We start from the raw sequence: 25,377 nt of genomic DNA, 5'->3' as shown, positions 1-25,377 counted from the left end.
TTTGTACACTTTTAACAGCAGCCACCAACAGAATTGTATATATATATATATATATATTAGTATTTTATTTGAAGCTGGTCTAATGTATCTTAAAATAGACAATTCCTGGAGTTCAGATTTACAAATATGATCTGTCCCTAGATCTCCTGTTGTAGTTTATCAATGGGAAGACTTCAGTTATTCTGCAACCAATGGTTAGAAAAAGGCAAACAACAGTGTAAGAGTATGGTAACTTACATTTAAATAAAAGTATACACCAGGAAGCCTAAAATGCAACTTAAAGTCCTAGGTCTCAGGGTTCCAATATTTCCCAGGTACGGTAATGTTTGCTAGCTCTGAGAGTGAACATTTCAGTTCATAGCTGTGCACGCTAGCTCTTAAATGGAGAATGAACACAATGTACAGTACACATCTGTACACTTCTTTGGAAAAGTCAAACAGCATTGTAAATAAATAAAGAAGTCTTGTTGTTCTGAGCGCAGCAGCCAATTAGATTTCAGCTTGCCTCGATTTATCATAGTAACCTTCCATTCCAAGAAAATGGTTTACCTGATGAAATATTTAATTCATGATGGAACATATGTGCCGGAGGGCTGGAGGGCTTAAAACAAATACGTTTTCCAAAGCCCTATTCCAGTCATATTTTATTTAGAAAGGCTGAAGATTTTTTGCCAGCGACCTTTGAACAGGATGGTTAATTGCAAAATCATTTCAGTTTAGACACTTATGACAATGTTTTGCTTTGTAGACATCAGCCATATGGGAACTCTTTTCTTCTTTAGTATGGTTCATTACAGTGTAAAATTGATTTATAAACTCCCAGTTTTTAAAAAAGAAAAAAGTACACAATGTGCATAAGATAAAGTCAGCAAGAACTGAATGATGATTGTAGTTTATCAAGGGCTAGTTTCTCCTCTGATAAAACATAGATGTACAAGTAGCTAGTGAATTTTGAAATTCGGTTTAAAGGCCACTTCCAACTCAAAAGAGAAGTATGGCCAAAGCTTTTTTGGCCATACTTTTCTTGTGGGTTGCAGGCGTGCACCTACTTCTGTGACCCAGAATCAGCCAACATCGGACTAAAGTCTGCTGTCGGCTGAAGTCACAGAGTCTCTATAGGCTCTGGAAGAGTCCAAACCAAATTGTCGGGATGCTTCCTGATACTTGATTGATGGCTGGCTCCGGCTTTCAGTACACAGCTGAGAGTCGAAGCTAGCTGTGCCCATCCTCTCTCCTTCCTGGCTCTCCAGTGAACACTGGAGGGGCAGATCAGAGGGCAGTGACTGACAGACACCACTCTCTGCTCAGAGATAACTGAGAACTGAGTGATCAGAAGTCATGTGTTTTAGAACTGGCTGGATACAGCTGCAGAGAGGAGAGTACAGATGTTTATTTTTTTTAGTAACCGCATGCTTCTGCTTTAAAGCCTATTTCCACACAATATATATATGTTACATATTCCCATTCACACATACCTAAAAAAAAGGATCACATATTTCTTACATTTTAGATGTTTCACATCAGGGGGTGTCATGGCTGACTGCAAAGGTTTTTTTCGAACAATGTTAGAGTGAGTGAGTCCTAAGTCTTTCCTCATCAACATACAATGCAAGAAGCCCAGCCTCTACACCTTTAACCCTTTGTTTAGAAAATGTTCAAATCTAGTTAGAATTGCACAGTACAGGCAAGGTTAATTAGGCCAAACACAGCTGCCCAGCCCCTTATAAAGAAGGAGAACTACCTATTATTTGTTTTTGCTGTAGGTTCCAGAGCAGAGCAACTGAAAAAGATAAGCCGCAATATTTATTTATCTTTTTTGTGTGAATGGGGGCATGTAACAAATATAAAGTAGGTGGTATTATAATTTAGTTACAAAAGTGGAAATTCACTTTAAATTGCTCTATTCATTTTGTATGGTTACTTGTAAGTTCATTCATATGGTGACTTCTTATATATCTCATAGGAACCTCAAAACAAAATATTTCCATTAAAATACTCAGTAAATTTCCAAAGGTGCATACAGATATGATAAAGCCCTATACCAGGATAAAGTGCATCAAAGGAGGAGACTGTGTCTGACAGGAGGTATGCTGATGGATCAGTAAAGTTTTACAGTCTGGAATTCAGCCGTTGTGTCTATCCCTGTGTTTTCATTGTTTTTTCTTGATATGGAATAAATATTGTGTGAGGGTGAAGCATTAGTGGCAGGTCCCTGCACTTGATATGGGCCTGGGAGGTGTACCTACAGCTAAAAACCGTGCCTTAAATTCTATGTTACTCCCAATGGCCCCGTTTATGAAAATAAATGATGCAATGTATAATGCAGAATATAGATGTAGCTCAGTAATGCAAGGGCAGAAGTGTACCGCCATTTTTTCTATTACTTTGTGGGAGAGAATAATATATACTACCAGGGTATATAAATCTGTGATTTTTTTCACATCTTCATCTACACTAATTTGTAGATTTACATGTGAGGGAGATCAGTTTAAAATGGACCTACTATTTTACAAAATTCTAATCAACTCCCCTCCTTGATTTCTTTATGACTGCCTAACACATATGTGCAGCAGCAAAAGGGTGGGCTTTTGATCACTGATCCTTCCCACCTCAAGCCATTTAGAACTGTTTAAAAGGATGTCAGGGTGGGTAAAAGGGGGTTAATCTAAAAAAACAACACTATTTTTGTGTGTGTTGTTTATCTTTCTTTTTTCTTTCTATGGGCCAGCGCTCCTCCTGCTTCCATTCTCACCTAGGTGAGAATGATGTTAACCCAATCTCCTGCAGCCTCCTGGGATATTAAAGTTACACATCCCAGGGGACATCAGGTTGCACACAGTGGCTGCAGGAGGAAGCACTTGGATGCACAGCATCAGAGGGAGGAAGCAAAAACCTAGAAAAGACAGCCAGTTCCTGATAACATATAAAATGAACATGGTTGCACAGACTGGGTGTGTAGCATAGGGTTGGGGCCACAGATGAACAACACTGGGTTCAATGGGCAAGTAAACATGTTTATTGAGGATCATCCGTTACAAAAAGGGAGGGGATGACCATAAACTTATATTGGGGGGTGTGAAGTTTATCTTTAACCACTTGCCTACCAGGCACTTATACCCACTTATTTACCAGGCCAATTTTCAGCTTTCAGCGCTGCCGCACTTTGATTGACAATTGCGCGGTCATGCAACATTGTACCCATATAAAATTTTGATAATTTTTTTCTCACAAATAGAGCTTTCTTTTGGTGGTATTTAATCGCCACTGGGCACTTTACTTTTTGCGCTATAAATAAAAAAAGTGCAAAAAATTTGAAGAAAAAAAAGAAGTTTCTTTGTTTCTATTATAAAATTTTTCAAACAGGTAATTTTTCTCCTTCACTGATGTGCGTTGATGAGGCAGTACTGATGGGCACTGATAGGCGGCACTGATGGGCACTGATAGGCAGCACTAAAGGGCACTGATAGGCAGCACTAAGGAGGTGGCACGGATAGGCTGCACTGATAGGCAGCACTAATGAGGTGTCACGGATAGGCAGCACTAATATGCAGCACTGATAGGCGGCACTGATAGGTGACACTGATGATGGGTACTGATAGACGGCACTGACTGGCATCACTGCTGAGCACTGACTGGTGGCACTGACTGGCACAACCGCTGGGCACTGACTGGTGGCACTGACTGGCAGCACTGCTGGGCTGCACTGGTGGGTGGCACTGGTGGGCAGCACTAGTGGGTGGGCACAGGTGGGTGGCACTGGTGGGCACAGGTGGGTGGGCACAGGTGGGTGGGCACAGGTGGGTGGCACTGCTGGGCACAGGTAGGTGGCACTTCTGGGCACAGGTGTGTGACACTGCAGAGTGGCACAGGTGGGTGCACTGCTGGGCACAGGTGGGTGCACTGCTGGGCACAGGTGGGTGATCTGCTGGGCACAGGTGGGCGGAGCTAGTGGGCGCACTGCTGGGCACAGGTGGGCGGAACTTGTGGGTGGCACTGCTGGGCACCGATCATCAGGGCACTGATCATCAGTGCCCTGATGATCGGTGCCGATCCTCGCTCTGACAACTGCCGGTTCTCGGCAGTACTTTCCTCACAATCTGACAGCGTGAGGAAAGTGCAGACGAAAACCGGCACTTGCATTTCCCTGTGATCAGCGTGTCATTCGACACCGCTGATCACGTGGTAAAAGGCCACTGTGATTGGCCTTTTACCAGATCACGTGATCAGCTGTGTCCGTAGGACACAGCAATCACGGAGATTGCCGGGTGCGCGCCCCCTGGGGCGCGCAGGAGAGCGCATTCTGGGAGACCGTCATATGACGTCCACCCAGAACTGGCCGGCCGCAGTGCAGCCGTCATTCGGCTATCTGCGGTCGGCAACTAGTTAATTAATGCTTTCCTATAAATGTGCTAATGCAAGGTTTCTCAATCAGGGTTCCATGGACCCTCCAGAGGGTGCTAGGGGTGCCTTGAGCAATAAGCAATTTATGCCTCCCAGATAAGTTCCTTCTGACTTAGCTATCTGTAAGGGTCCTTCTCAATGTCCTCAAGTGTAAGGAGCATTCTTCCCAATGGTCATCACACTATTGTATGTGTAGTTGTAGATGCAGTAATTTTTACCAGGGGTTTCCTGAGACTGGAATGTTATTTTAAGGGTTCCTCTGTATTGAAAATGTTGAGAAAGGCTGTTCTAACATTTAAAAAGTCTTGATTTCAACATACAGTTTGTAACAAATACACTCAATGGACAGTTTATTAGGTATACCATGCTGGTACCAAGAAAATATCCCCCACACCGTTACAGCACCCCCACCAGCCTTAACCGTTGATACAAGGCAGGATGGATCCATGCTTTCATGTTGTTTACACCAGATTGTGACCCTACCATCTAAATGTCGTAGCAACCAGTCTGCTCATTCTCCTCTGACCTCTGACATCAACAAGGCATTTTCGTATACACAACTGACACTCGCAGGATATTTTCTCTTTTTCGGAACATTCTTTGTAAACCCTAGAGATGGTTGTGTGTGAAAATCTCAGTAGATCAGCAGTTTTTGAAATACTCACCAACAACCATGCCCCATTCAAAGACACTTGAATCTCCTTTCTTCCCCATTCTGATGCTCAGTTTGAACTTCAACAAGTCATCTTCACCACATCTACATGCCTAAATGCATTGAGTTGCTGCCATCTGATTAGTTGATTAGCAATTTGTGTTACCAAGCAATTGAATAATACCTAAAAAAGTGGCCAGTGAGTGTATGTACCTAAGAGCACACATATTTGCCTATAATACAGTCTCTGCTGCCTGTTTAGTAGTCCTGGACGGTGATTGCACCTTACTGATCCTCTTATAAGTCTCTTAGACAGAGTGTGCCTCATTGAAAATATCAGACTCCCTTCAGTCTCTAACAGCATGAAATATACATAATGCTTTTGATAGTCAGAGCCCATGTGATCTTCATCGAAATTTAGGTAGAATGATGGGGATCTGCCACTTCTTTTTTTAAACACTCAAAAAAGGTATGGCTTTTTAAATCAAAAGAATATTGTGCTTTCGCAACTCTGACTTGTGCTCTAGTGGTTCACATCAAGTACGAATTTTAATACCAGGCCTGAATTTAGAAAAGGAAGACTTTTCCACCTGTCTTTGAGAATAAGGCAAGATCTGAACGTGTATAGGTGGATTTATTCTCAGTGATACTGCTGCCATGCAGGGTGTGAATGAAGGATGGAGCATTGTAAAAAGCCATGCTAACAAAAGAGAAGGATGGTTACTTACCAACAGGGCGAACTGAAGATATTACAATGGTTGTGAGAGAATATAAAAAAAAGGAAATTAAAAGAAATTCTGTCAGAATGTGTGCCATGCAATACTACACTTAAATAAAGTGACTACTATGCATTAAAATCACCTATGCATGCAAAATCAAATTATGAATGCTTGTAACACAAACATGTCAGGTCATATTTATTGTTTAACGTGGAACCAATTAAAAAAAAAAGAAAGAGAGAAATATTTTGAGCTGAAGGTCAGAATAGCTTTGGGAAATTATTCATCTGTTGGTGATTATAAACAACCCAGTTCATAGACCAGTAAAGCTGAGCATACCACTAAATAAATGAAATACATATACAGGAACTGTTTTACTGGCTTGCTAATTCTGTTCAGCAAATCTTGTGATCTGGACATCCGTGCCAGGCTAGACAACCAGGCTTCACAAATCTATGCTGTAGTAAAGCAATACAACCTGGTCCAGGATCCTTCCCCACCTGTTGACTGAATGATGAAGGAGCAGCAGCACATCAATGACGTTATCCCTGTGCTCATCCATGTTGATGCCATGTTCCGACAACATTGTGCCAAAATGGAGCCCCGATTGTCTTAGTGGGTAGCCTGTCCCTCTCCCAGTCTGACTGTTGTTGTAAAATGAGCTACAGAAAAAGCTATAGTAATTCACTTATTCTAGTTGTATTTAAAAAATGTAATATTTTTATTTAATATGTAACTGAGATAAATAGATGCTTTTAATATATCTGGCCAGAGTTCAAATTTAATGAATATAATAAACAGGTCTAACACCATAAAGACCAAGACCACGCACCACTTTTTCTTTATTGAGTTTTGAGTTAAAAATCAAGCATTGAATATTTCCCTGGGTTCTTACCGTTATCTGGAATGCCAGTTAAATAGTCTAGCTTAATAGTTTGTGTCTCTGTTTGTTGGTTCCCATCCAAGAGGTTATTTAAAGCCTTAGATGACCATCTTTTGATCCTGGTCCCATTTTCCCAGAATGTAAAGTACCCAATGGTTGCTTGTGATGTTAAAACATGATCAAAAATGGAAATATCAATGGTAAAGTTTACACATCTGCACTGTTTAAAGCACATAGAATACATAGTGGGCAACTCGTCAGAGCCAGATCGCCCACAAGGCAACCTTGGCAGGAACCCAAGTCTGGTGGATGTCCAGCTGAAACCTTCATTTTCCTGCAATAAACTGGGGGAAAGCACAGTTGGTCAAAGCTGTGTACCTCTTTGTCACCTGAAAGGAGATGCACTTATATTGTCTGATAAGGAAGGCCATGCCAATACAGACAATTCAAATGGATCAGCTTCTCCATGCCTATTGCAATCTTTATCAATGCAAACTGAAAGGACAGGGAGAACCCAAGCTACTACCTTTTCTAAGTCCCGACAAGAGAACGCAGAATATTAGACCATACTTCCCTTTCCAACTATAAACACCAATCTGATATTTTGAAAATTGAAATAACAGATCAATAACATGAATAGATGTTTATATAGTCACAATTGATTTATGTAGCTTACAAACATGAAATTGTAACATTTTTTATAGGTCACCAAAGCTTCACTCAGGTTGACGAAAGACAAATCAGCAATGGCAGGATCTCTAAAGAGGCTGCCTATCTGTTCCAATGGAATTATTCCCTTCATAGCCAGAAGCAGTGACATGTCACTTTGTCACTGGCATGATTGCTGCTGAATCTTGATCACTAGGGATGGAAGAGACACCCTGATACCTTAGCTAGAGAGGGGGTGATTCCATAGGAACAAACAGGCAGCCTCTTGACAATCCTGCCTTTGCCAATTTAAAAACATTGCCAGCATTGGGATCATTAGCAGCAAAGACACACATCTGACATCAGTTGGTTGAATGACAAAAACTGACTCATGTATGGGCTGCCCTACGCTCATCAATATTTGTGCAAAATTATGCTTTATTGTTAAGTCATAGACTCAAGAGTCTATGTTTTCCTGCCCCAACTGGATTGTTGTGGTAGTAAGGTATTATTATATCTCAAATACCAGTGGTATATTGTCACTTATGGAAATAATTTTTAAAGTATAACTACATTTTGTAAGGATTGGTGGCAGTTCAGTGGAATCTGGAGTAGTTTAGTATGAAAATTACACTCCTTGTGACTTTGTTCCTTCTTTCTTTGTGGATGTCCCGATCAGAATAACTTACTGAACTCATGAGCCTGTACATCAATCTCATGTTAAAGATTTTTCCATAGACTTCTACAGTCCTGACCTCCTACAGAACACCCAGAACAGCAAGATAGTATTTAAACCTAATGACTAAAGCCATGTAATTACCTTTTCTAGCTTTATCAATCTCTACTTCCTGTAGCTGTATGGTACTATCTTTATCAAAGCTCATACCTAGACAACAGCCTTGACCATGACCTTGACTTCTGCCTTGGCCACACAACTATATTTAGTCTGTGTTTTTGTATCCTAATAAAATAACACATTTTTCTATTTTAGAGACTTTAATACTATCAAAAAACACTGATTCCATTAAAAATAAAATATTCACATGAATGTTCATGTGATGTATGAGGTGTAAAATCCAAGAACATATACTAAAAATGTTTTTATTAACCTTATAACAGCTCGCATGAAATCACTGAACATGCGCCACTAAACTGTGAAATAGCGTTCCCATCAAGTGGAGTAAAATTATTCTTTTCAATACCAGACTGAAAGTAGAAAGAATATTTCAAAACTAAGATGTGCGAAACCCCAAGCAGTTTTAGATTTTCATGTTTTCTGTTTTCAAAACAAATGCCTGAAAGCATTTTAAAAATAGAAAGTAATCCTTACCATAGGAAAACTTGCAAAGCTAATTAAAAGTAATTGTTTAAAAACATTGTGAACAAAATGTATTCAGTTTATTTTTAACATTTAGGCCCTATTTACATTTTGTGATTTGGAATCTCAGGCAGAATCGCTGCGATGCTGCCCACAATTATAAATCGCATGGCAATCACTGCAAAATGCGCATTTGGGTGTTATTACCCTTCCATGGCACCCAAATGTGATGTAATTCTTCTGTGATTGTCGCATGACAGGATTGTCCGGCAATCACAGAAAACTTTAAAAATCGCATGAAACATGTCATTTTGAAAAAAGGAGCGTGAGCTTCTTTTCAGGCAACAAACATGCATAAGGCAGCTTATTCAAATGGATGGACTTTCCCTACACGACATGCAGAATCACGTGACAATGACAATCGTGCTTTTAAAATCACATCGTGGGAATGCTGCTATGCAATATGTGAATGGGGCCTTACAGATGAACTCCAGGCACACATAAAGACACAAATGGATGCAAATCTGTTTTAATTAATACACCCTAAAATTTATTTTTTTAATTTAAGCAGTGTAAGTAAATGAGTTTAACTTTGCCTTGGCCTCTTAAGGTCCCTACACAGCAGAGCTTAGACTGGGGAAGGGAGAAGCAGCATACATGGCTAGTCAGTTGAGCAGTGCAAGGAGTATGCTGATAGGAGGAGAGAGCAGAGTGGTAGAGAGATGAGTTCTTCGGTTTCCTGCATTTTCACTTTCCATTTACAAGGTGGGGTGAAATGGAGACCTGTAAATGTTACTGAACTGAAGAAGAGAAAACTCAGGTCCCCTACCTTGCTAGACAGGAAAGCTCCCATTTATGTATTTCATATGTGTATTTTGCTGTTTCCCTGAAGTTCAACTTTAAACTAATGGTTGTTGTGACAGAATTTGTAATAGCAAGGAGGGGAGGTACCCAAAGAAACTTGAGGGCCCCTTTGCCAGGTGGAAAAACTCTGGGTCATACAAGTTCAAAGGTTACAACTTCAAAAAAGTCCTGTTCTCTATTGCGTGTGAAAGGGTTGCATTTCATTTTAGACTTTTTAATGATGTTTGTGTCCTCAAACCTTGCTTTGTTTTCTGTCTTAGTGAAAAGAAGAAGATGTACAGCAATCAAACAGTGATTGAGGTGTAAAACCTTCTCTCTTCAAAGTCTCAGCGATCACAGAATCATCTTTCTCTTACTTATCATAGAGTTGTAAGAAGTATAATACATACTAGTCCAGGAGTTGGTGCCACTGGTCTGCACGCTTTTGATGAGCTATGGTGGATGAAGAATCGTCAACATCTAATGCATTTCTGGAAGTTGCAGATTACTAAACCTCCTTTGTGTTCTGTGCTCTCCCTTACTTCGCCATCTTTCATGCCACTACAGCTTTGCAGTAACACAGCAGCAATGTAGCAAACAAAGGTGAAATGACAAATTGCAGAAGGGGACACAATGATCCAATAAACCCAGAAGCGTGTTGAAAGTTGAAGATGCCTGAGCTGAAAGAGCTCTTTAAGACAACCAATATCTGAGGCATTTCCCATTGGGCTGGTAAGTATTGTTTTGTCTGGAGGGTTTTTTGAAGTCTTTATTTTTTTTCTTGTGAAAGCCACTTTAAATTAAGCAAACATAAATTAGGTTGATCAAGAACATCGACTGTGTTAAAGTGTCTATTTAGCTAAAACTTTCTTTTCGTTTTCAATAGTAGTGAATGGCTACAACCTCTATCAGGTTTTTTTTAGTCCATGTCCTATTGGAGATATTTCCTTCACTTCCTGTCCTGAGGAAACAGGAAGTGAGAGGAAATTATAATTGATGTACAACTAACATGTTTTGAGAAGTCTTCTAATTATGTGAAAGCCTCTAGTGTGGCCACCACCCAATAAAAAAGCAGAAAGTACTCTCTAAAGATTAACACCTACCTCTCACTGTGAGCGTAGCGGCAGCTTCTATTTTACCAACCCGGTTTTCAGAAATGCACGTGTATGTGCCTTCATCGATGCTGGCTGCCTTCTTAATCCGTAAGGTGTAATCATCCTTGACGTCGTATCTAAATATCACAAGAAAATAATGGATGTCATCATGTAGCGTATGGATCCAAAAATACATGTCTTACCTAAAATGTATAGATTTATCACATTGGTACTCAGCACCATTTATTTGAGGCTTTAATCATTTCCCACACACATAAATCTTTGTGACATTTTTATTACACCATGCATTAGTTAAAAACTTTGATGCAATAAAATTAGTCCTGCAGTGTGCTTTTGGTATTAGTGTATTATTAATATTATCACTTTGCTCTGTGTGGTGTGGCAATATGACAAATTAATGTGATCAGTTTCCAATATGTGACATGTACTGCGCTGGTCCTGACACAGTAACCGTTATGCTTTTGTGGCTTTCCAATCTATTTAATCATCATTGTCCTCAGATAAAATCTTTATGTTCCTTAGAGACCAAGATCCCATTAGTCTACTCTCACTTAATGGAACATCAGGCAGTATTAACATTATTTAGATGTTGGAAAATAAACTAGGCTCAGGTGTCAGTCCACTCAAATGAGATTTCAGTTAGAGATAGAAGGACTCAGGTAGGTCTATCACCTGCTGGTTTCTAATATCTACCCACCAGAGATTCCAGATCTTCCTCATCATCCCTGTCCACACCATGTCCATTGAGCTGCATTTTTTTCTGTATACCATCACATACTGTACTGTATGCATGGTGTCATCTGACCACTGCAAATGTAGGCAGGTGTAGGTTGATCTCCCTACACATATGGAGCTGTCCACAACTACCATGCAGAAGGACAAGAGGAGCTCACACACCACTTAGACCTCCATACGTTTCATCAAGTGAGCAGCTGGCCAATTGGATGCTGCTACCCTGGATGACCTCTGTGGCCAATTTTAGTGAGGGCAGTGCTTCCAAAAAGCACTGGCTCACTGCAGTTGGCACGCATTTTGCGTGTGGTTAAGATAGAGATAGAGAGGAATCCGTTGGATAGGGAGAGTGAGCTTAGCGCAGGGAAGGGTTCCAGAGGAGGAGGGACAACATAGGGACTGCTTGCTATCACTGATGTGTTGAACCTTTTTGATTCTAGTGCCTAGTTACATACTACCTGCTAACTGACTCCTGTGCCAGGTGCTGTCGGTCCTCAAGCATCACTCTTTGCAAGTGCTGCATAAGCATCTGTGAGTGTTTCTGCCAGTTTTAAACTTCTACATAGACTCTGTTACAGTGTTATTGGATCATTCTTGACAATACACTTATTCGAAATCTCGCAACTTTGTATGTTGTTCCTTCCCTCTTGAGTGCCAATCACCTGGCCTTACGCCTGCCTACACAAAGACTGGACTTAACTTCCAGCCTTTCACTAGACACCTGTCTTGAACCTCACCTCTCAATCTCAAAGTCATCTGACATGGTACATAATCTCTCTCCTGGGTCGCTTGGGTGCATCCCAGTCCTGAAAATGTAGCACAACATACCCTAAGTCCTAGGGGTGTTTTGGTACCAGTAAGCCTATTTGCCTTAAGGGAATGGTGGCTGCTATAGGTGAAACCATGGGAAAGCCTTGCTATTTTCCCAGGACAAGAAATGAACTGGCAAACCATACACTTAGATGTACTTCTATGTAACCAGACAGGGTCCCAGTGCTGCTGGATCTCATAGCAGCCACATAGTTTGATATGGCGATAGTTACTCCCTTTACACTGCAGCCTCTGCCTTGCTTGAAAGTAGCAAATCTGGCATTTTAAAAAATATATTCTTTTAGTAATCATTAAGTGTGCACAGAAGTGTGCCATGAAATATAAAAGAACAGAGAGAGAGGGATGCTCAGATAGTTTACTGATCACAAAGAAAAAACACTGGTCAGAAGTGCAATAAGTAAAGACAGAATCTGAATCCTTGTAGTGGAAAAGATAATTTTAACCAGCAGTAAATGTTATTTAGACACAGGAGGAGGTAAAGGGGTGATTTATATTTGTTTATATTGTATTTATTCCCTAAAAACATTCTGAAAGCTGAAATTGCTCTTTAAATGTAATGCGAAGCACCATCAACTTTGGGACTAATTTGAGGCTTTGGTTGAATAAATGATGCACAGGTAGATAGGAGAGATCGTAAGAACGTCAGTAACTAACAGAGAACTCAGCAAAGAAATGGATTTCAATGTCACAAGACAGATATACAGTAATGCGCACACCAAGGAGAAAAACAGCACATATGGAAACTCAAGGGATCTCATTTATTTACTATGGCCCCAGTTAGAGATTGGGGAATCAATGTAGATAACTCAATGTAAGCATCAAGTCGATGAATAAGAGCAGGGAAGAGGCCAGCAGAATGCCATAGAAGAACCCACTGAGGATTTCAAATGTGAAGTAGATGATACAAAAATGGCAAAGAACTGCCCTATCCTTCAACTGAAGCTCTACCTAGGAAAATAAGAGCAGTGACCACTACATAAAATATGGCATCTAATAAGAAAAGGCAAAACAAATAGCTATCTTTATCTGGAAAACAGGCCTATGGAGGAAAAACATAATTGAGTTCTGCAAGACCCCATTAAATATTAAATTTTACTGTGCTTCCTTTTATTTATAGAAAAAACAAAGAAAAATCATAGAGACCAGAGCGATAGGAAAAGACACAGAAAAGGTGAAAAACAAAACTATTTATATGTTCTGCATTACAGTATATTGGCACAATAATATGTTACAGTGCCTAAGCCATTGGTTGTACATTGATGAATAAAGTAAAAAATTAGAAGACTATATTATTCATTTACTAAAGTAATTGAGATTGTCACCCAAAGAGTGAAAATTCACTTCATTTATCAACCCATGTAAAATAAATAAAAATCCATTTTTTTCATTAGCACATAAATGTATAATAATTGAAGTACATTTTAAATCTTTTTTGGCATGACCATTTTCAACTCCTTTAGTAAATCAGCCATTGTGTGATGCATAAACGCTAATTTATTAAAGAAGCTGATGGTCTATGCTCAAAATATTGCAGAATTGCAAGGTCATGTCTGGTTCACATCAATCTTGGTACAAACAGGAGACATTAATCCATACTCAAAAATGTGTGTGAATGCTCACTTCAATTACCCAATCATGATAAAAAATATTTGCACAGGATTGGGTATTCAAAGTGAACAGGAATTTGTTATGTAGATAATTGGGTAATTGCAGTGAATATTCACACATTTCTTCAGTGAAGATTATGAACTCATTTAGTAAATCTGCTTTGCCGTGTTTGTTTCCTTACTGGGATTTATAATAAACCAGATATGGTCTTGTAATTCTACAATTACTAACAGCTAATTTGTTTTGGGGGTCAGAAAAAAAGTCCCTGTTCATCAAGGCTTCAGTTAAGCTAAAAACCTTGAATGGACTCACAATAGAACTTTCCTGTGTGAATCTATGTAAGGAAGCTAATTGCTGGATTATGGGGGTAAAGCTGGCCATAGATGGATGGAAATTCAGTCGGTTCAGCAGGGACTGGCCAAATTTCGATCAATCTGTGGACAGGCTTGTTGTACAGAAGTCAATCTTTCAATCAACTTTGTACCATCAGCCTACTGTGTTTTTTTGCTCGATCAGTGCCACCAGCTATAGCTGGTAACACAGATCATTTATTGTGCCTGTAAAAAAGGCTCCCCATTGGCAGAACGCTATAGCGCAGCAGGTTGAAAGAAAAAATATGTGCCAATTTCCCCATCCACACATTCAATGTGGATGGGGAAATTGGCACATTTTTTCTTTCAACTCGCTGGTTAAACGAAAACAAATGTATAATGTATGGCCTGCCTTGCCATCCAGGAGTTTCTGCATAAGCAATCAAGATAACAGCCCTTATCAAAGCCATTTGCACAAAGGGGTTTATTTACTAAAACTGCATGGTGAAAAGTCTGGTGCAGCTCTGCACAGAAACCAATCAGCTTCCAGGTTTTATTTTCAAAGCCTAATTGAACAAGCTGAAGTTAGAAGCTGATTGGCTACTATGTACAGCTGCACCGGATTCTGAGTGCAGCAGTTTTAGTAGATCCCCAAATACTTGTAGTGCAGGGGAAGAAAGGGGGAGTGTCAATCAGATAACAGATTCTATCCGGCAGTGTGGTGAAACTCTGTAAGAGTGACACATTTCACCCCGCCCACTGGGGCTTGGTCACAGAGGTCTACTGTGCGGGGTGGGGCGAAATGCATCACAGGGCATAGCTGGAGCAGCAGCTGAGGCCAACACTGTCATTCACACTGGGGAGGTTGATGCGGCGTCTGTATATCTTACTCTCATTATACTGGAAACTGGAACTACAAATATGAAAGTAGAGGTTGTTAGTACAATGGGTTTATAAATGAATACATTATTCCAAGACTTTAGCTGGGCTTCAGTTCTCCAACATCTACCAAAAAATAATATATTATTTTTGGGAGGACTGTTCCTTTAATTGTAAGAGAACAGAACATATGCACAGCAAAACTATTGCCAGAAGAAAATATTATAAAGGTGAACTTGCCATTAGGAAGCAGCCCCGTGTCTAATATAGATAGAATTCCCATTATACAATAAGCTGAATAACAGTCATAAAGCATGATAAATCACACACAGGTATGTAGGCCAGCAAACAATCGCTCTCTCTGTATTGAAAGTGTTATTCGAGTATTTCTGGCCTCTCCTCAGCTTCTTTAATAGCCTGAAAACTGTAGACTGTGTTATCTGAAAGCATTTCAATAGTTCTTTTGTTTAATACTTTAAGGTACTCAGCCTTCTGTTCAAAGGTGCTTGTTAAACCTTTCAGAGATGCTATATTTTGCCAATCTGCTGGAGCCAAAGAAGGTTGAATAACTAGATATGTAAGTGGCGTGAAAAGCTGAAGGTTTGCATTTAATTGGAAGCAGAAGAAATGATAAAACAGTAGTAGTAAGGGCACTGTAACACACAGGCTTATTTTGATTGAGAAATCTGGTAATCATTGCATTGTATGAATGCTCTCATTGTTGCAGCATGTGATTAATGACACTTCTACAATAGTATGCTGGCAGTCATTACCACGCACACACTTCTGCTCTCTCTCTGTTTCGGATATGAAACTCTGATGAAAAATTCAGCCCAATCAGATTTGGCCCCTGGACAACGTGCACTATCATCACTGTTCCGTGAATTGAGATTGATTGGTTACCAGCTGTGACAAAGTCAGAGACAAAGTCTGAAGGAAAAAAAGGACTAAAATTTAAAAAAAGGAAAAAAAAGAGAAATGCCATAACCATCTGTTCGTGCAAACACAACAAACCATTCAAGAAGTTGTTGAATGCAATGTGTACTATGGTTTTCTGTACATTGGAAATGTGCCATGTGCTATTTCTGTAAGGGCTTGGTTTTTCTGGACACACTTGCTCTTTGTAAGTTGTTTTGAACAACGTATTTCTGCTTGGAAAACCTACCTAAAGAGGAAGTACAAATACAAATCCTGTAGCTGTTGACTTTTAATAAAAGTACACTTACCTGTCTAGGTATCCAGTGCTGTCCTCACCCTGGCTGGTTCCTTGCCAGTCTTTGGGTCCAAGTTGCCAGTATGTTTACTAAAAGAAACTGGCTGTGACTCCTCGCAGCTTCACAACCAGCTTCTCATGTGCATGTGCGAGTCGCACTCTGGTTTGTGATTGGTCCCACAACCTTCTGGGATTTGTGACATATCCCAGAAAGCTGAAGGCAAAAGGGGGGGGGGGTGCACTAGGCAATCTAAGCAGAAATCAAGTACCCACTCCCCCCAAACAAATTAAATGCGTCCAAAAGTTGTAGAGGAGGAGGGGAAGAGGGAAAAAAGTGTGAAAAACGTCCTCTTTTGAGTAAATTCCGCTTTAAAAACAACAAGCAACATCAGTCAGAACTGCTAATGCTGTGCAGAAACACACACTGTTCTCAAGTCTTCCAGCAGACCTAAACTCAAACACTACTTCAAAAATATAAAGAAGCATTAAAGCAAACCTTGCACCTAGAAACATCTGCTTATTCACGGAACTGACCCCTTCCCTCATCTTAATTCACTGCAAAAAAAGTCAAAAGACATCAAAAGGGGAAAAATTAGTTAACATACCAATCTTACTCCGCCTTTTCCCAGGGCACCTAGGTGAGAGTGACGTGTTCATTCTTCTAACGACATCTGGGCAAATGCTGACTAGCAAATCTCCCAAGAAGATGATCCTGCACCGCACTATATATTCTTACATCTTCTTAGTGGTCAGTGAGGCTACCACAAGGCACATTTCTGTTCCTGAAGCCTTTAGGCACAAAACCTTTGGCCCTCAAAACAACCCTCCTCCTCCTGGTAGGATCACCTCTGTTACAACAAATAATGTTTCCTGATTTTCCTCGTGTTAATCTGGCTTAGAATATTCAGACAATGTGGAAATAAGGTTAGAGAAGATGGCTAGTTCTGCTGACGAAAATGCATCTACTAAAAATACAGGGAAAAACCATCCTTTACCTTCTGCCAGCTATAGGCACATACCTTCTGTGCCTGATGAAAATCTGGTCCTGGCTATGATTCATAGTACATAGGGGGAGGTGCCTAGAGTTAAATGTTCCAATTTTAGAGATATCAAGTGGTGTGGAAAATTATATACTACAGTGTCTCCAAAGATGTCTAAAGGTATATGCAAGCACCCCCTTCATCTACCAGTATGTCCCCAAAAATGTTGAATTTGGTTAGTTGGTACATGCAACACAACCATTCTTCTTTATATAGAAAGAGCTCATATCCCTTTGTTTTTCTCTGCACCAACAACTGGTTTAGCAGACCACTTTATTTGTGGAGTTAAACAGTACTGAAAGTACACAATAAGGCTATCAACTAAGGGCCTCTCACACCAAAATTCATTGCTCTGGTTAGCCTTGCCCACTGGGTATACAAGGGAATTAGCCTTGTGCCCCATGTGTTCAATTCCCACCATCACACTGGTGTGTGTGCTAAAAAAAGTTGGATGCACATTACCTTCTTCACAGTAGCAAGTTGCAAATCACGACACTGCATGATAACACGCTGCAGTGCATAAAGTTGAATGAAATTTCAATAAAGTTGTATTAAAAAAGGTAAACAGTATGATGCATTGAAATCAGCTCATCAACACTATTTATGTCCAAGTGCTCACCAACTGCCGCTTTATAACATGGCTGCTGGTGTAAAGAGCCCTAAATGATGTGACCAAACAATCATTAATATAACATTTTGTTCAGGGAATTGGTTGAGCAGGTTTTTTCTGAATCATGTTGTGTACTCAGAATTGCAGAGTGTGTGACTACACTCACTGGCCACTTTATTAGGTACACCTTGCTAGCACCAGGTTGGACCCTATTTTATCTTTAGAACTGCCTTAATTCTTCATGGAATAGATTCCACAAGGTGTTGGAAACATTCTTCAAAGACATTGGCCCATATTGACATGAGTTACTGTTGCCTTTCTACCATCTAGAACCAGTCTGCCCATTCTCCTCGGACCTCTGACATCAGCAAGGCATTTTCGTCCACACAACTGCAGCTCACTGCATATTTTCTCTTTTTTGGACCATTTTATGTAACCCTAGAGATGGTTGGGTGTGAAAATCCCAGTAGATCAGCAGTTTTTTTCATACCAGCCCATCTGACACCAAGAACCATGCCACCTTTGAAGTCACTTAAATCCCCTTTCTTCCCCACTCTGATGTTTGGTTTGAACTTCAGCAAGTCATTTTCACCACGTCTAGATGCCTAAATGCATTGAGTTGCTATCAAGTAATTGACTGATTAGCAATTTGTGTTACCAAGCAATTGAACTGGTGTACCTTATAAAGCAGGCGGTGAGTGTATATGCAATTGGCCATTCTAAACATAGACAATAAAAATGCTACTACTACCAGCAAAGTAGCTGATTTGTGCGAATTTCTGCAAATGCCCAACTTAAAACTGCTCACGGACTTTACAAAACAAAAAGCAAAGTGTTCCCAAGCATACCATCAATTCAATTTTTTTAATTTGTATTGTCCTCCATGTACAGTAGTTCCAGCCTTAGGCTAGGTTCACAGCTATGCAGGTTGCATTTGAGCCATTTCTGCATTGTGTTTTGCATTGCTTTTTTGCAGCATTTTTTATGCATTTTGCAGGTTTTCTTTCCTTTTTAAAATTTTTTTTTCTTGTTGCTAGGCAGATTTAAAACGCAAAATGCAAGCTGCATCAAAAATGCAATACATGCCTTTTTGCAGTGTTTCCACTAAAGTCTATAGAACCAAAAACACAACTTTTGTGTTGAAAAAAAAGTCCCTGACCCTTCCCAAAAAACACACCGGGTGAAAACGCACAGGTATGAACATGTCCCTTAGGAAATCGTGTTAAATGGACTGTACTGTGTTTCTGCAAAACGCTGCAGAAAACGCTTAAGTGTGAACCTATGTTAAGCAGAACCCCTAGTCCAGTAATGAAAACATTAGAGGTTATAGAATTTAATACAGAAGAAGGGCTGATCAAACCTCCCTACAATAAATCATTTCAGTATATCTGTAATCTGACAGAGTTTTTACCATAAGGAGATGTAAAAAAAACCCCTTCCTGGCAGAAAATACCACACCACTCTGTCACCTCTGGTTAGCAGAACGAAGGTGGGTGAAAGAATCAACTAGAAAAGCAATCCTTTAATGCTAATGTTCTTACTTAAGCTACAGCACATAGTCCATCTATATAAATCTGATCCTGCACCATTTTTACTGTGTGTTACTGCTTGGTGACGTCTTATTGATGGTAAAGATCTTAATATGTTTTAACATTTTGTCACAGGAGACTCAGTTCAAGAACCGGTCAAGGAACTGTACCTCCGGCGACTGCACTGATTAACTATATATGTATTTAACCAGTCAATGTACTCTGTCTCAGGCACACATATACTGTATATATATATATATATATATATATATATATATATATTATCTTTATTAACAGCAAATGATAAAGTAGATGATGTTTCTGCTAAATGAGAATTTTTGCTTTACATTATATTTTGTAAGTGTTACTAAACCCAGGACCCTGTTTTCACTATATCTGATCTCCCTCAGTACACAGAACATGGAAATGCAATTATTTTAGTAAATTCAAACTATCTTTTCTCATTAGCAGTATATAGCAGTCTTGTGACTTCTATCAGTGTCTTGCTGAGCACCGGTTAATCTTGTAGGAGGAGTTTTCATTCCCCTCTGATTGTCCTATGAGGCAGCATGACCCCTGACCCTCTGTCCAGACAGTTCAAAAACATGCAGACTTGCCACTGCTGTTCTGTACAATGGGAGATGGATTTGAGGACAGTAAAAGAAGGGGAGGATCAGAGAAGACAGAATAAAACAGTTTTTTTACACAATGCAGAGGATTAACCCCTTAGGTATCACAGTGAGCATAACAAGCATGCTTAACTGAATATACAGACTGATTTTACTGTTGTGGGTTTAATAACACTTTAAACATATAAAACAAATCTATCTGCCAGAGATACCACTTGCAATGCATATCTAATTTAACAATTAAACCAAGCGAAGCATTGTGTCCTACATAGTTATATGTTTTATTGTTATTGCTATGTATTGCATTATATATTAGATAGTGGTATCTAGTGATACCAGGTAGAGAGTGTACCGTCACAGTATTCTGTTTACTTTGTTCCTTTAGTATGTTCCTTTGTTCCCTTCAACTGTTTTGTATCTACGTAAAGCAGTCTCTCCCTAGCTAGACACTCCCTGCTCTCCTATGTTTGCCCAGTTTAGTTTCTCCTTCATTGCAGAGACAGGATTTAGGAAAGTCATTTTCTTCTTACTCTTCAAATGATTTTAAAATAATATTATCTGTATTGTACTTTATAGACGTAATACTATGTATAACAATTTCATGCCTACCCTTTACACCAGTTGCTTCATTCATAGAACCTGTGCTGCAGCTTCTATGAATGGAGTGTAGCACCCTGCTAGCTAGGGTATAGGATGCTAGGTAAATTTAGTTTGGCAACCCTGTAGTCAGTGGAGCAGTTCTTGATTGCTCAGTGTTTCACAGGCTGCTGGTCTGATTATTCACCCTTGCATTCTAGAGGGTTTTTGAATCACAGTGGGAGTAAAGATAGAAGAGCAGTTTGAATATGGAGACACAGCCAATCCCTGGGGGGGGGGGGGGGAGTGTCCGGCAGGTGGATGGAGAGTCCATAAACAGTCTAAGGCCTGGTGCAGAGTTGAATTGAGAATATATATATATATATTCTTTTTTTTAATTAAATAATTGATCATGCAACCTTTGTTCTCAGTTGCTTAAGAGTCTTAGAGATCTGGTGGTGGAAACTGCAGGGTGGCGTGTCAGCAGGAGGTAGAGAAGCAGCAGTCCACTGATCTTCCCAGTGATTAGCTGTGCAGGGGTGGTGTCAGGAGAAGTCTAACCACTGGAACACATGCAAGCTGTGCTCCCAAGAAGAATATAAAGAAGAAAACTGACCATACTGGGTTGGATGATCTTCCATGCGTATCATTGTCAGTTTGAAATAGGAAAGAAGGGGAACTGGAAGGATAAGCAGGTATTTCACACAAATGAAGCAATGCAAAGAGATCAGGATACGTTTTCATTCAAGTAACTGGTACAACAAACTCATATAAGGAATATGAAATGTTCCCGAAATGGGGTAACATGTCATTTAACCTCCGCTGCACTGGAAGATTACAGTGGCACAGGTAAGGGAAGCAGGCTGGAGGAGGATCTCAATTAAAAGAAGAGCCATCAGCATAAGCGGCACAGTCTACTGATTAAGTTATGCCCATTGTGCTGATTTTCAGTTCATAGATATTCCTTGCAGCAGTAGTTCGGCCTTTGGTGAAATGCTTCCATTTCCTATCACAACACTGAAACTCATCAATTGATTATAATAAAAAATAGAATCCTCAACTTAATGGCCAGTTTCAGTAAGGGTACGTCAAGTACTACATTAGTATCTACAGAACAAAGGCATGTAAGAATCTGCAATAAAGTTTGCCAAGGCCTTGTAATGGTTATAGTTCATCTAAAAGGATGAACTATAAACGTTACAAGGCCTTGGCAAACTTTATTGTGTTTGCTGTTGTTGTTTTTATTCTATTTCTCCATTTAAAACTGCAGCAGTTACACTGTATCAGAAAATGTATGTCTTATACAGGTCTTTGTACTATGAAATCAAATTACGTATTTGTACTAAAGAAAGATGTCCCCATTACTCTCTTTCCTTAATCTCGTTCTGTAAAAAGCAGCAGAAGATCTCTTTTGTAAATGTAAATTTAATTTAGGCTTTTCCATTTCCTAGTACAACAGTACAGGGCGCCCGCCAACATTTCTCGTGAGTGGTCAGCCTGGCACTTCTTGCTTTTCAATGTAGCCGTGAAATCCTAAAATATCTTCTAGTTCTGCAGAGAACTAGAGGCTGCAATTTTATTACGTGGAGACCCACACACAGACTTCCCTGACTGTACATTCCTGCTGAACCCGTACAATTTTTCTGAGGCCCTTATGAAGAGCTGGCGGTGAGAGTTTCCTCTCAATGCAAGGTTAAAATAGTTATTACGGTGTCCTAAGTTTCCTCTTGTAATTGAAATTCTCTTCAGCGAGGAAAGAGAAAAGATTGTGTTTTACATACTTTGTAATTACAGCATGCAGCTGCCCCCTGAGACATGTAATTTTTCTGAACCCCCCACTTAGCCAACATTTATAGCAATCCGATCATTAGACACTATATGGAAAGAGAACTCCTACTAGGATTGCACTATGTCATGTACTATGGCATGATGAAAAATAACCCAGACAATGCATCAGGTCGTAATGCTGGGTCTGATGGTTGGCTATTGCTGCGCTCACACATTATAATGAGTTTATTGAGCACTGCTACGCATAGACTTAAGATAATGGTTGTTCTGTACAATAAATCGAGTAATAATCTCCTCTTTAAAGGCTGAACTCCAGGAAAACAGCTAAATACACAGCTGAAATGTATAATAGCTGGTTTACCTCCTGAAAGATTTGTATTTCTGACTATCCAGTTCTGACCTTGGATGCACCTAGGCTTCGTTCTTATGGGCAGACTAAAGTGCACACCTGTGTGAGGGCCGTGTTTGTCAGCACGGGTTGCACAGGTGTTGCATGCAGGCAGTCCCATTCATGTCAATCAGGATGCAGCAGCTGCATGGATACAGTCACCCCATATGGAAGAAAAATATATTTGAAAAATATTTTTAAAATATTCTTCCCAAATATATTGCCATATAATTGAAATGCTACAATTTGGCCATATTCAATATATTTCAATATATATATATATATATATATATATATATAATTTATAAATTATATTGGTTTATGTGTAAGTTATAGTGTTTGCAAATGGCGGTATAGATACTGGATTTTCTTTTTTCACTAGTAATGGCGGCGATCAGTGACTTATAGTGGGACTGCGGGACTATGGCGGGCATTCCGACACCGGGGGGAACTGAGTTGGTGTCACTGACATCCCCGGTGACACCAATACAGTGATCAGTGCTAATTAAAAGCACTAGCATTGTACTAATGGCGCTGGGCAGGAAGGGGTTAACATCTGGGGCAATCAAAGGGTTAACTGTGTGTTGTGTGCTGTTTTACTAAGTGTGCTGTGTTTCACTGTAAGCACACTGCTTTGTGTGGCTCTTCTATGCAGAGCCATACAAAGCAGTGTGCAGGAGCTGACAAGGGAGAGATCTGTGTTGTTTATACACAGGTCTCTCCCCCTTCGGTAATTCTCGGAGATCGCCGGGTGGAGGAGGGGAATCACCACCTGGGACCTGGTGATTGACAACCTAACCTTAGGAGTAACATTTAACTGAACAATTGGAAAACCTGTTCTGATCACTACCATCTGATGATTCAACAATGGAAGTGATTGTGTATTCCTTCCTCCCCTCTTCTTCATGACATAAACTTGAATGGTCAACAGAGCAGAGTGTTCAGGTGCATGAAAGGGCCTCTTTCCTACTTAGGTCTATGGCCAGCCTAAGGTTGGCCATTGATAGATATCTCTCCCAAAGAATGATGGCCCAAAGGCATATCTTGCCCAACATATTGTATGCCCAGTAATAATCCTGTTTTCTATTCTGTATAGAATAATGGTGTCCCTGTGGGAGCTCTAAACTGATAATTATTGTACAATCTGACCTAATTATCATGGGTTTTCAAGTAATATACATGTGGAAATACTATTAGGCGGATTTAGCTTGAGAGTGGGTGGATTTTATCTTATAGATACTAAAGAGATTTAAACCAAACAGGAACCATTTTTACTTTACCCATCGTGTTTAAAATTAGGAAACAATTTAACATGATATAGCAAACTGGTCTTGAAAACTCACCTTCCTCTTGGCAAATCAGCATCATCTTTTTTCCATCGGACAGTTGGCTGTGGATCTCCGAGGACTGTACACCGAAACTCTACAATCTCATCTTCCAAAACAACCTGGTTAACTGGCTTTCTGACAAAGGTTGGTCGTTCTAACAAAAATAGAGAAAACAGGGAAGACATGTTTTTTAGTGTTCTGTAACATCTACAGTATGAAGAATGCCAACTACTGGCAAATACTATATACATAAAAGAAAATCTTCACGTTGCCCTAAATAAGCAAACATACCATTTCTCTTAAAAGAGGAAGCCCATCATTGGCTGATACTCACATTCGACATGCTCCATGGGTATACCTTTGCTCCATTAGAGTCATCTGCATGTAACTGATGCTTATAGGAATGAGTGGCCAGGTACATTTCTAACAAGGTACAGTGTATAGGCCTGACTGGACAGTCCTCAGGACTGAACACTGTCACATGGAGAAGACCATTAAGTCTGTAAGCTCCAACACCATTTAACATGGTGCTTACACAGGGTTCAGCCTACCCCCACCAAATATGTTAAAGTGGACCAGTACCAGGACAGGTTTGTCCAGTGTCCAGGGCAAGAATTCAGAACTGTGCCCCCCCGCCAAAATCATGTTGAAGAATGGGTGTACCATCTTGAGCCCATTCCTTGAATGGCCAGTCACTTGCTTTCCTCTTGTTAGTAAGTAGTTGCGTGGTGTGTTTTTGTGTCAGCCATAGGCGGATGGGGTGGCGAGAGGGTATGTTGGAGCACAGCATGACAGCAATAGCTGTCAGAGCAGTCATGAAGCTGCAGCCCACTGGCTGATAGTCAGTGAATTGGAGCTTATATAGGTGAGGGGATGACCTCCCCTACTGCTGCACCCTGGGTGGCTGCCCATCCTGCCCACCCCTTGTCCTGGCCTTGAAGTGGAGCTAGAACCAAGTAATCATACCATTTAAACAGTCTGCCCTCTCGTAGTCAGTGTGCTAAAAAGGAAACCACTAAAAAAAAATCAAGCAACTGTTACCCTATTCTGCTAGCAAGTTGATTATAGGTAAATGAACCCAAAGAGTGTGAACTGTATGAACATGTATGAACACGTATCACTATTCCATCACCTGAGTTGCAGAAAGCATGCAGGAAAGGAAACAACTGGGACCCAGATAGAGCATATAGTATACAGTATGTGTGTTGTATGTTGGTGTTGAATTCACACCTCTCTGTTTTAAGACAAATGCATTTTCTATGGAAATACTGTAAGTGGAAATACATGAGAACACGTCAATGTGCACTGTAAATTGTGTACTTATGTGTTTTGCAAA

The 25,377-nt window shown here is 40.1% G+C and overlaps 1 protein-coding gene across 11 annotated transcripts in view; it reads right to left on the bottom strand.

Annotated features, from left to right (window-relative positions):
- Positions 1–25,377, bottom strand: part of ROBO2 (roundabout guidance receptor 2) — a 1,216,825-nt gene that overhangs the window by 149,536 nt on the left and 1,041,912 nt on the right. For all 11 annotated transcript variants that reach the window (XM_089682904.1, XM_089682898.1, XM_089682906.1 and 8 more), the window contains exons 5-6: positions 24,057–24,195; positions 10,568–10,695 (exon numbers count right to left, since the gene is read on the bottom strand). In XM_089682904.1, the coding sequence (XP_089539030.1) occupies positions 10,568–10,695; positions 24,057–24,195 (267 nt within the window). The remainder of the gene's footprint in view (positions 1–10,567; positions 10,696–24,056; positions 24,196–25,377) is intronic.

This window comes from Staurois parvus, unplaced genomic scaffold, assembly GCF_062004578.1.
Source record: "Staurois parvus isolate SC_StPar_1 unplaced genomic scaffold, SC_StPar_1.0 ptg000299l, whole genome shotgun sequence".
Lineage (NCBI taxonomy): Eukaryota > Metazoa > Chordata > Amphibia > Anura > Ranidae > Staurois > Staurois parvus.
Note: the sequence above shows the minus strand (reverse complement) of the source record. Positions and strands in the feature narration are given on the sequence as shown.